This window comes from Colletotrichum truncatum (genome assembly GCF_014235925.2).
Source record: "Colletotrichum truncatum strain CMES1059 chromosome Unknown Contig_0005, whole genome shotgun sequence".
NCBI lineage: Eukaryota > Fungi > Ascomycota > Sordariomycetes > Glomerellales > Glomerellaceae > Colletotrichum > Colletotrichum truncatum.
In genome coordinates this window covers 3,663,273-3,675,701 of record NW_027222402.1, presented here as the reverse complement: position 1 = coordinate 3,675,701, position 12,429 = coordinate 3,663,273, and the positions used below count along the sequence as shown (strand labels likewise).

General features: G+C 48.4%; 3 protein-coding genes across 3 annotated transcripts; all 3 read left to right on the top strand.

Moving 5' to 3' along the window:
- Positions 1-1,708: 1,708 nt before the first annotated feature.
- On the top strand, positions 1,709-3,594 carry CTRU02_209070 (glucan 1,3-beta-glucosidase D 1; the record flags this gene model as incomplete). Its single annotated transcript, XM_036725980.1, has 2 exons — positions 1,709-1,853; positions 1,919-3,594. 2 exons carry the CDS (start codon positions 1,709-1,711, stop codon positions 3,592-3,594), a joined length of 1,821 nt encoding a protein of 606 aa, XP_036582173.1.
- Positions 3,595-6,100: 2,506 nt separating this feature from the next.
- On the top strand, positions 6,101-7,193 carry CTRU02_209069 (uncharacterized protein; the record flags this gene model as incomplete). The annotated part of the gene is made up of 3 exons (XM_070205199.1): positions 6,101-6,350; positions 6,405-6,917; positions 6,958-7,193. 3 exons carry the CDS (start codon positions 6,101-6,103, stop codon positions 7,191-7,193), a joined length of 999 nt encoding a protein of 332 aa, XP_070061274.1.
- Positions 7,194-10,485: 3,292 nt separating this feature from the next.
- Positions 10,486-12,401, top strand: CTRU02_209068 (high-affinity methionine permease; the record flags this gene model as incomplete). The annotated part of the gene is made up of 6 exons (XM_036725982.1): positions 10,486-10,669; positions 10,746-11,444; positions 11,502-11,761; positions 11,814-11,897; positions 11,951-11,988; positions 12,053-12,401. The coding sequence occupies 6 exons, from the start codon at positions 10,486-10,488 to the stop codon at positions 12,399-12,401; spliced, it is 1,614 nt and encodes a 537-aa protein (XP_036582175.1).
- Between the last annotated feature and the right edge of the window lie 28 nt (positions 12,402-12,429).

Here is a 12,429-nt window from a genome sequence, read left to right as displayed (position 1 = left end):
TTTCTACAGATACCTTTCAAGAGATCCAAGATCGACAGTTGTACTTTCGCAACTGTATGTACATGAACGATTATCAGGTCGCAACATTATTCGCACGACAAATATGTAAACCCAGAATTTCAAGTCACCAAGCCATACAAGTGGGTCAAATTCAATGCGTTGGACCAACATGATACCTCCAAAGAGTAATTGACTTCCGCGGAGAAGCTGTTGCGGTTGGAGGTGACCTTAATCCGCTCCAAATCTCGCAGTACTTAGGACCAAATGATCACCAACAGATCTATAGCATACCTTTGGAGAAAACATCAGGCTGTATACGAATAAACTGTGGGTTGAAGGACAGTTAGGCCAATGTAATTAGATCCTCCAATCTTCTCCTGTGGCTACGGCTTTTTATTCTAGGCAACCCACTTGTAACTTGACTGTACATCCCTCAGTCAATCCATGACTTGAGAAATGCTATTGGATTCATATACTAGGTAATGCTAAATGTTGCATCACTAATTTTTTTTCCTTCAAAAATAAAATAAAATAACAAGATAAAAAGTTAAAAATGCTGATTAGCTGTGCAAGGTTCCACCAAGACTTTACTCGAGACGACATCAAAAAAATGTAGGGATCCAATCCTGAATCCTTTCAGTCAATTGACTTGGTGTCCACCCTAAAGTCGGGGTTTGCTGGCTTGGATGATGGATCGGCTAACTTGGTCCGCATGTCAAAAAAAGGTTATTTTCCCATCATCAAAGCCGTTTTGAAGTTTCACACTTCATACCGGTTCAGAAACGATGAAAAGAAGCATTCCTCAAGGACAAGGAGGAATGCCAAACAGGTTACAGTTTAAAGCATCCCCGGGAGGGTTACATATATACCCATCAAACCCAACTCGAGACAAAAAGTATCCGTATGGGATGACGGATACAAAGCACACGAAAGGTTAGTAGACGTGCCGTCTCCCAGGGGACCCTGGCTTCCCCGAACCACGCGAATCAAGAACTGTTTATCATTAAAATTACGTGCGAGCGGGGCTCCGCCTCTCGTATCCATGGCCGCCGCTCGTGTCGGCGTTAATACGAACGGCGCCCCAGGCTAGCCCTGCTGGGCAGAGAATGGCGTACCAACACACAATGGCAAAAGGCCCCTAGTTTGCGCCCGAATAAGCAACGGCGGATGCAGGAACGAAATTGGACAGCGCCATCAGGCAACGATGACACAGGATTCATGGTCAGCAACGTGACCCCTGATCCGGTTCGCGCCGCACTCGCGCATGGGAGTTTTTCTGCCACCTCCTGATGGGAATACTAAGTATACATAGTAGGACCAGGGCGTCTTTAGACCCCGCCACTTTCTCCAGCTCTTCCTCCACTTCGAGACGCCTCAACTGCCACCAAAGCTGGAGTGGTAACGCCAGGTAGGTTACAGAACGACCCTTCGCCTGACAGTGGCTTCACAGCCTTCCCACGCTTGCTTGAAGACTGGTCTTGGCTCTGTAGTCGTTTAAGAAGCTGAGATTCTGATTGTTTTAAGGTTTCATTAACCCGGCGACGCCCCCCATCATTACACTCGTTTAAACGTTCGGCATTCCCGTGGCTCGGAGAACCATCGTCTATCCAGCAAATATAACCAACGGCAACGGACTAGGGGCAAGATTGCGAGAAAAGATCTACAGACGAAGACGTAGACGGTCGCGTCGATTGTCAATCACACCACCATGGCGCGCTCCATGGACAATATCAGCGCCGAGAATATCCTCTCTAAGCCTAGAGGCGCAGCCGATGGAGAGTGGACTTACAACGACAGAGATGCTGGCGCAAACACACAGGTTGCTGAGGCGGCGAGGAAAAGAAGGAGGAGATGTAAGCATTCTTTGAGATCTCAAACGATGACAGACACGAACATGCCCGCTGACTCTGACTTACAGGGATCATAATTGGACTTATTGTTGCCTTGATCGTCATCGCTGGAGTGGTCGTCGGCGTCTTATTCGCGAAGAATGTCATCAAGACAGGCTCAGAATCCGCCAAAGACGGTGCTGCCGCTGCTACACAGACGCCAGGCGGCGTGAACGGCGACTCCCCACAACCCACGAGCACATCCGGTCCCACGGCAACTCAGACGACCGGTACTGCCACCAGCTCATCGCGACCGACTTCCGTGTGCTCAACGTCCGACAGCATCCCTGATTCGGCCAAGGGTACTAATTCGGATGTGACCTCGTGGTCTGATATGACTGACTTCAACTGCACTTTCACCAGCGAACTAGTCGGCGGACTGCCCATCGTGGGTCTCAACTCGACATGGGACGACTCCAAGCAAGCCAACCCGGACGTTCCCGCTCTTAACAAGCCGTGGGGTTCGTATACCCAGCGCCCAATCCGTGGAGTCAACCTTGGCGGTTGGCTTTCTCTTGAACCTTTCATCACGCCGTCGTTGTTCGATTATCCTTCCGACGCTGGCGTCCAAGATGAATACACCCTCTGCGCACATCTCGGCAAGGATGCGGCCAAAGTTCTGGAGAAGCATTATTCCACTTTCGTTACCGAGAAGGATTTCAAGGCCATCGCCGACGCAGGCCTGGACCATATTCGGTTGCCCTTTTCGTACTGGGCAGTCAAGACGTATGACAATGACCCATACCCTGCGGGTCTCTCGTGGAGATATTTGCTTCGTGGTATCGAATGGGCCCGCAAGTACGGCATTCGCATCAAGCTCGATCTTCACGGCCTCCCCGGTAGCCAAAATGGTTGGAACCATAGTGGCCGGTCGGGAACTGTCGGTTGGTTGAAGAGCTCAGGCCAGGATGTCAACTTCAAGCGTTCCCTCGAAATTCATGACCAGGTGTCCAAGTTCTTTGCCCAGGACAGATACAAGAACATCGTTGTCTTTTACGGTCTGGCCAATGAGCCCGCGATGAGCATTCCGCAGGACGAGCTGACGAAATGGACGAGCGACGCGTACGAAGTGGTCCGCAAGAACGGCATCAGCGCCACTCAGGTCTTTAGCGAGTCGATGAGGGGTCTCGAGGCCTGGGGCGGCAAGCTGACCGGCTACGGCGACTCGCTCGCCATCGACGTCCACGAGTACGTTATTTTCGACGTCAACATCCTCAAGTTCAAGCATGCCGAGAAGATCGCCTACATCTGCAAGACGTGGACGGCACAGCTGCAAGGGAGCATGGCAAAGACCGCCGGGTTTGGCCCTACGATGGTCGCCGAGTGGTCCCAGGCCGACACGGATTGTACTAAGCACCTCAACGGTATGAACGCCGGATCGCGCTGGGTCGGCACTTTCGCGGGAAAGACTACCCCTGCATGCCCGACCGAGGATAGCCAGTGCAGTTGTGACCTGGCCAATGCTGATCCTTCAACCTACACCGCGGAATACAAGGCCTTTTTGTTGACTTGGGCCGAGGCTCAGATGTCCGTCTTTGAGAAGACCTGGGGTTGGTTCTACTGGACCTGGAAGTCGGAGTCGGCACATTTGTGGAGTTATGAGGCCGGCTTGAAGGGCAAGTTCCTACCGGCCCGCGCCAACGAACGCTCATGGGACTGCTCCAAGCCGGTACCCAGCTTCGGCAACCTGCCAGAGTATTATTAGACACGGGTTCTATCTAATTCTATGTCGAATATTGACGGCGTATAATATTTGAAAGGTATTTGGTAATGTTGGTAATGTAGATCAGGTACTATTCATAAAGTAGACCGTAATTATGAAATAATGCAACTACGCAACGTAATGATGTAAACATAGCCTCTCCTGAACGTGGATACATTTGTGATTTGGCGCATAAGTTTTACCCATCTATTGAGATGAATGATAGTTCAACACCTGTGAAGACGCATCAGTTGGATAACGTCCCACACCCACTTCTGGGCACCCCCCACATTTGGGCACCCCATTTACACCAAAAACGCCGTTTTTCGAAATTCTATATTAAACTAACTACTATACTTACTAAGAAAAGAAAATATATATAAACTATGTTAAGTATAATTATAGCCATCTAATTTTTTATAAAGGTTTAAATATAATAATAGTTATGATATAGAAGTTTAAAACTAAAAGCTTTAAAATGTTAGTAGATACTAGTAACTTACTAGTATTCCTTAACATTAGAAAAATATATTTTCGCTTATATATACTTATTTAAAAAATCTAGGAAATTAATATTCATACTTATTAAAAGTATATAATTATATCTAAAAGAGATTTAAAAGTATTACTTTAGTAAATATAGTATAATTAAGGGTTAAAATTCTATAATAGAAACTTTTCTTAAGGGAAATTTTAAAATATTATTCTAAGCTTAAAGAATTTTTTACTAAGTATAAGAATATATAAATCTACTATATCTTACTTAAAAATTCTAATCATATTAGTTAAATATCTCTACCTATTTTATATATTAAGATATAGGCTAGGTAAATTAGTATTATAAATGTTAAACCTTGAATTTATAATACTTATTATTAATAATACTAGTATATAGCTACTTAAGTATTATAATTAAGTCTTAATCTATTTAATATATATTTATTCTCTTTAATAAGTAAAGTATTTAGTTTAATATAGAATTTCGAAAAACGGCGTTTTTGGTGTAAATGGGGTGCCCAAATGTGGGGGGTGCCCAGAAGTGGGTGTGGGACGTTACTTGCGAGAGATTCAATGAACTTCACTCTGGGTTCATGGTTGACAGACTACATTTGAGACTTACAACAGGCTTTCCCTTATAAATCATCCTTGCCCAATGCATTTTGTATAAGCAATCGTGTTTTTTTTTTTTGTTTTTTTTTTTTTTTTTTAATAAATTCCCTTTGAATGCGGAGTTCGCTGGGTTAATCGCAAGAACCTCTTGAAACTATCGAGGTTTCCCCCCGCGAAGTCAACTCGCAGCTAAGCGTACAGCACGACTGAGAAACGTGTCTGTTGGGCCTTCAAACGAAATCAGGTACAGGCGTGGCGTCTACAATAGCCAAACCGACCATTCAGTTCTCCGGAGCAACGTCTCAGAAAGTTGTGGTTGAGTGGCTCTATTACTTCTCAGACCACATCGTCAGCGGCATGCTTCGTAGCAAACACGCGTGGTGGCTAGTAGTCAGGGCTCTCCAGCAATGGTATGGGTGATCATGAACAGTCGCACACAAGCAAAACGACTACCCTGACAACAAAATCTCATCACGTCCAAACAATCACCTTAGCTTTAGTCTGAACTGTATCTACTTGGGATGACTCGCATGACGTCGAGTCAACCGGGATCAGCCCAACCCTGGAACAGACCCAATTTTCCGTCTTTAAGCATATTCAAGACGCAGAACAACTGCCAATGCAGGTCTGCAACATCAACACAGTTTTTCTCAATCTTGAGGTGAGTTAGTCTGGTTCGTGAGAATCAGCATCAGCTTATTCGCAGCTATCCATAATGTAGAACGGCAACTGACAGGAAATCTGGCGATATCCTTGGTGGGCCCTGACTAAAAATACAGTTGCCTTCGAGACTGCGGACGAGTCCGGGCCAATGCTTGAAGGACAACGTTAACAATATGCCCCACGTTGGGCACAATCTCGACACCGATTTCGGTAAGTTTCGCCTTCCGGGCACCCCGGTATAGTCGGCGTCGGCATTTATGCTTGACGTCCGGAGATTGCCGGTTTAAAGTGATCGCCAAAGAGTATTTTGCCGTTGCTGTCTGTGAATAGATGGACATGTAAGCCTTTACACCTGATACTACCGTCATTGGATCACAGTGACGCGATGAAAAAGCAAGGTATTTGTCTTAATGCTGACGGCTGCTCGCTTTTCCTCCTGCGGGAATGTCCCTCCTGTACTGAAGAGCTTCCATTCGCCTAATAAAAGGTGGAGTGAAAACCAAGATGAAAGGATCATCCGCGAAACCACAATGTTCGCTGGATGTGTTGGAATTGGTCATATTCCTCGGTTAAAAGGGGGTCTCGAAATTGCATCTCACGCTAAAAGTCTCTCCACCAAGCGTGCATGGGCCAGTACGAGATTTCAATGTGCTATATATGACTGAACGACAATATCCTCTTCGAAGTGGCAAAAGATGTTCCCTTCAACTTCACGATACAGAAGATTATAGTCAAAATGCGGTCATTCGGTCTTGCCAGCAACCTTGCGGTGTCGTTTGCCGCTGTCGTGAACACAGCAAACGCCGCCCCGATCGACGACACGACACAGCTGCCGCAAAGAATTGAATGGAGAAGCCTCTCGGATGCCGGAAAAGCAGATTACATCACGGCAGTAAAATGTCTCGACAGTAAACCATCAAAAATTGGACTCGAAACCTCGCGATACAACGATTTCCCCTACGTTCATGCCCAGCTCAACATCCAAAGTGAGCTTGCAGTCTCTTCCAGTCATTTGTGAACTACTACTAACTCAGGTCTAGTCCATTTTGTGGCACAGTTCTTGCCATGGCACAGGTACTTTGTTCACATCTACGAGACGGCGCTACGAGATGAATGTGGTTACACGGGTCCCATGACATACTGGGACTGGACCCTTGACTCTGACGACATGTCCAAGAGCCCGGTCTTCTCAACAGATGCGACCACGGGATTCGGAGGAAACGGCTTGAACGGCGGCTTGACCTCGCCATCACGTCCTAATCCGTTGGTTATGTGCGTTACCGAGGGTGCTTTTGGTAACTTTACGGTGTCGTACTTCAACACAGCACTGCGGGCGCATTGCTTAAACCGCGGTTTCAACAACGGCTTGGGTGTTGACAACGGCAAGTTTCAAGGAAAGCTTTACTCGCCTGAGAAGATTGCCGAAATTACCGGAAACTCTCACAACTTTTCCACCTTTGCAACAGTGTTGGAAAATGAGCCTCACGGAGCGATTCACCAGTCCGTCGGCGGAGATCTCATCCCGTCAACATCTCCAAATGGTAAGCCCTTCGTCGATCCGGGCTCACCTTTTAATACTGACGCTCTCGGCAGACCCCCTCTTCTTCCTTCATCACGTGCAAATCGACAGACTTTGGTGGTTGTGGCAACAAGAAGACCTCGAGACCCGCACGAACGATTTCTCGGGAATCAGGATCTTGGCTTCTGGCCAAGTGGATGAGCAGCCGGCGTCTTTGAGCGACGCACTGCCGATGTTGGGTCTCGCGTCTGACATACCTGTGCAGCAGGTCATGTCAACGAATACCGACTTCTTGCGATACAAATACTAGCCTGAGAAGTGTAAAAGAAAAATAAAATGAAGTTCTCAAGCCAGACTTGCGTGTATCTCAGCTCCAGAACGCCGAGTCGATTCAACGTTTCAAGTGGTTCGTCTTAAATTATCCATAAAGACTGATGAAAAAAACGGAAGTCCGCACTGTTCTGTTTCGACCTGCCACGAATTGCAAAGTCATAACAAGCTGGGTATCCCCAAGGAGTTAAAAACGCAATTAACCAACGTTCAGTGCTAAGACTAGACATCCAAGGTGGTAGGACTGGAAGTGACATATGGTCAAGTTGATCCCTCCAGCCAATATCGTTGGTATTTCTACTATCAAGCCCACCAATATACAGCACTTCGTCTTAGACTGGCGACCAGCGATGCCAGGATAACAACCATTTAGCCAAACCATTGGAACTTCGAAATCTCCAAGCTATTTTTTAAATGTGATACAATTGCGGTCATATCAAGGATACTACCTTGACCAATACCTACTTCGTTACTTTCAATGAATGTCACGGCTTGGATATGTTAGGCTGCCTAGCAAGATTTCTCGGACAAACTTATCGGTTCTTCAGACACATCAAATCAAAACGACAGAAAAGTACGAATGAACAATACTGGCAATTGTGTTACCCTATTTGATGAGAGAATATCTCAGGGTTATCGCTGACTGAGGGGCATCGTACACCCAGATTGAGCAATTCAATTTAGTCATAGATGCGAGTGAAATATGGGCATTTGGGAACTTCGTCGTCTTAATCGACAAACTTTGTACCAAAATGGCCAGTGGTTCAGTGGTAAAGCTTCCCAGCTGCTGTAGGAGGAGAACACGTGAGTCCGACTTGAAGGATCCAGTAGTTATTTGTAGACTACTTCCTGAAACGATGTGAACGCGTTAGTATTGCAACGCTCGGGCTTCACGCCGTGAGTTACTTCAAGCCCAATTTGTGTACAGCGCCTAGGGGCATCACCTCACTTCATGCAGGCCAACAACTGAACTTGTTAGGATCACATGGGTGCTCGTAAAGTGGGATAGATTTCTGAGGGGAAAGCTGGAGTTTATCCTTGTGTCTGGTCTCTAGGAAGAAGTTCCAGCAGAAGTACTGGCTGAATAAATCGTACATCATATACCCGTATGTCTGGCCGTCCTTCACGTGGGCAGCCCTGCTGCCGGCAGGTTTGCCGGCGATGGAGCTAGTTCGACCCGGAGCTCTGGCTATCGCAAAACGAATGCTGAGAACCTATCACTTTATGAAATACAGATATCAGATACCGAAGAGTAGACGCCACTGCTGTGAATCCAACGGACGACCAAGAAAAAAATCGAAGAAGAGAATGGCTTACTGAAATTTCCAAGATGCATTAAGTTGTGAAGAAAATATTGTAATTCATTGCACCATCGTCTTGGTTTGTTAGAGGCATTGCTGAGTTTTAAGTTCTCCTTGGCAACGGGCTACTTCTCATCCCTTTTTTCCATAGATATTTTGGTCGAATCGGGCGGTTTCCAATGTCTGCCATCTCTAGCGGCGACGTTGGCTAGCCACATCCAAGCTCGCACGCTACCAAGCCATTCATGCAAGCCTGACTCATGTTGAACTGCACAAGGCAGATCATGCAGACACGTTTTACAATGCATGGGATGGCTGTGTGGTTTTTGAATGAGTAGTTCTTTTCAAGCAGCCATTGTAGCTGAACGCTAAGAATGTAGGTCGGCGCCCAGGCATGTGAATCTGGAAAGCCCTTAAACTTGGACTAGTGTCCATCTGACCACCCCAATGAAGTATAGAAAGCTTTTGAACCTATATTCATGAATGGAAGCAACATATGGCAATGGAATTGGTGCAGACTGAAAAGAACACAATGTTTCTTTCATTGCTGAGAGGTTGTGGTATGGAACATGTAAAATAGCGTCTCCAACCGTCGATTAGCAGCACCCAAACTACTCAGCATGGGTATAAAACTTTGACCTGGTCAATTAGTAGTTCCGATTACCGACAACTAAAAAGAGCGAAATTTAGAGTTAATCTAGGTTGGAGACATTTGATGCGTAACAGCGGGTATCGAACACCCTCTCGCTCGAAAAGACGCCCAAATAACCAGGATGAGGCCTGTGAAAGCTGGTGTAAGCTTGGGCCCCAAGTCACACTCATAACTGTCGCCATCTCACCCCCGCAAGCACGACATCAACGAAAATTCCTTTGGCTTTCCTCATTCTCTCACTGCATTCTTGGCAATGCAACGACGGGTAGCGCAGGACAAACGAGCTGCCTCTAACAACATTTACGGGCGTTTATAACTAGCCGAAGTAACTCCACTTGTGTCCACAATGTCTTGGTGAACTCCCAAATCCCCATGGGCCCCCAGAAACCGCCAAGGCAATTTGTCTTGGTAGACTGTATCCCAAGCCTATCCCTTGGATCACATCCCTTGGGCTTTCTTCCACTGACCTTCCCCAACAGGAAAGACTTTCTCAAATGTTTTTGTGAAGTCGACGCCGCTGCCCAGAGGTATACGGGCCCGGGCCTGCTGACGCCCTCTTGGCGCCGCCACCCGCCTTGTCCGGGTCCTCTCCAACCGGGCCATTCAAAGGTCATCCTACATCACCAACGTCCAAACAACGAGGAATCACTGGACGCCAGCCTAGTCGCGAAATTGCTGGCATTTATGGCGATTTACTTTGAAAGAGGCAGCTGAAAATTTCAAATTCTACTCTTGTGCCCTTACCGGGCGTCTTCATCACCTCGCTTCAACATAACACCCACCCCTGTGGCGCTTACTTGGAGCTTTAATCCCTGCCGGTACATCTCTTGTGATATGAATGAAGCAAAACAAAATTTCGGCGAGCCAAAGTGGGGTCTGGACGTTGGTGGGCGAGGCTATTTTGTGGTTTCCCATGCCTCTGGTTCGTCCGTCCAGACAGGTTCACCAACCCTTTTGAGGTCTTGGGACACCTCCAACTGATTTATTTGCCTTTAGTTCAAGGGTTTCCATCTACATGGGACCAGGCAGCGAGTCGGCGCGAATCTTGCGTGACGTTGCATTGCGATGACGTGCGGGGCCTACACACAAACACGAAAGTTCTGCATGGGCTCTTGTCTTAGGTTTGCGATGCAGTGGCAGCCGGCATGCAGGGCTGGGCACATATATACCTCCTAGCTCCCCTGGGTTCCCGCGTTCCGATGGTCTGGCCTTATCTCAGCTCTGAACTCAATCTCCCCGTTCACTAAGGCGGGCTTCTGCAGCTTTGTCGCCTCAACAGTCGCCCCTCACTGAGTTCAGACGACCGACGAGAACGAGCCATGAGTGAACCACTCAAACACGACCACTATGTCGGCGAGGCCAGGCGTGACGTCCCCCGAGACGATGCCTCAGGCGAGGTGGGAGTGGTGAAGAACCAGGAGACATATGCCTACTCTGAATCACGGAAGATTGGCGTCACGGGTGCCGTTTTCTTGATCCTCAACAAGATGATCGGCACGGGTAGTAAGTTTGCAACGGCGCGGCCACTCCCGCCTAGGTCCCCCGTTGTGAGACATGCTCACAAGTCTTGTCCGTTTAGTCTTCTCAACCCCGTCTGGAATTTTCCAATCGACCGGTTCCGTTGGCGTGAGCCTGATGCTCTGGGTCATCGGTGGCATCCTCACCTTCTGTGGTCTATCCGTCTTCCTCGAGTTCGGCCTTGCAATCCCCCGGTCCGGCGGTGAGAAGAATTACCTCGAACGCGCATACAAGCACCCCAAGTACCTTGCGACCTGCGTTCTAGCGTCGCAGATGATTCTGCTCGGTTTCTCGTCCGGAAACTCGCTCGCTTTCGGCCGATACGTCCTCTTCGCGTCGGGTTCCACTGCCCCCGACGGATGGGCGGCTCGCGGCATCGGTATTGCTGGCGCCACCTTCGCCGTCGGCATCCATGCCGTCACTCCCAAGTGGGGTGTACGTCTGTTTAACGTGCTGGGCGTGTTCAAGGTTGGCGTTCTTTTGTTCATCGTCTTCTCCGGCTTTGCTGCACTTGCCGGTCGTCGCCGCGTGCCTGATCCACACAACTTTGACAATGCTTTCCGCATCGAAGAGGGAGAAGGATATGGCAATGGTGGCGTTTACGGCTATGCGACTGCCTTGCTTCGTATCATCTACAGTTACAAGGGCTGGGAGAACGCCAACTACGTCGTCGGCGAACTCAAGAATCCGCGCAAGACCCTGGCAATTGCTGCTCCCATCGCCATTGGTGGTGTCACCGTCCTCTACGTCCTTGCCAACGGTAGGCTGCCCCAAACAGTTCTGGCAGTTTTTGGAGAATACTAACCAGCCTCCGTAGTTGCATACTTCGCTGCCATTCCCAAGACCGAGCTCGCCACCTCTGAGGTTATTGTCGCTGGTGTATTCTTCCGCAATGTCTTTGGTAACAGCGCTGGAGCTCGTGCTCTGCCTGCGTTCGTGGCCATCAGCAACTTGGGAAATGTGCTTGCCGTCAGCTTCGCCCACGCCCGTCTCAACCAGGAGTTGGCCAAGGAGGGCCTACTGCCCTTTAGTCGGTTCTGGGCCTCTAACAAGCCTTTCAATGCCCCTGCTGCCGCGGTATGTCAGATGGAAGATCATCAGCAAGGCGCCCATGCTAACTATGATGTAGCTGTTCCTACACTGGATCGTTACTGTGATCGTTCTCGTTGCTCCTCCTGCAGGACCAGCCTACAACTTCATAACTGACCTCTACGTTGGTTTTTTCAAATCCCAGCTTGTGAACGTGGAGCTAACACAAGAGTACAGACATATCCTGGAGCTTGGATCAATGCCTTCGTCGGAATGTATGTTTTATGCCACTCAACTCACCTCCTACTCCTTATCTTTCATTGGCTAACCCTTATACAGTGGTCTTCTCTACCTTCAATGGAACAAAAAGGAGAATTGGTCATCACCGTGGCACACCTACTTCCCGATCACCGTCCTTTACATCTTGGCCAATGTGTTCCTCTGCCTCGTGCCCTTCATCCCCCCCACTGGTTCCTGGACTGCCGAGGGTTACCCGTACTACATCTTCCCCATCGTCGGCGTCGGTGTGTTGCTCCTTGGTGCCGCCTACTGGGTGTGCTGGACCAAGATCTGGCCGTCATTTGGAGGTTACAAGATTGTGGCCGAGCGTATCTATGACGACGAGGGCAATGAAGTCATCCGCTATCGCAAGGTCAGCACCAAAGGTCACTCTGGGCCGATTGACTAGAAGGTTATTATTGGTTACTGTCTAAAGC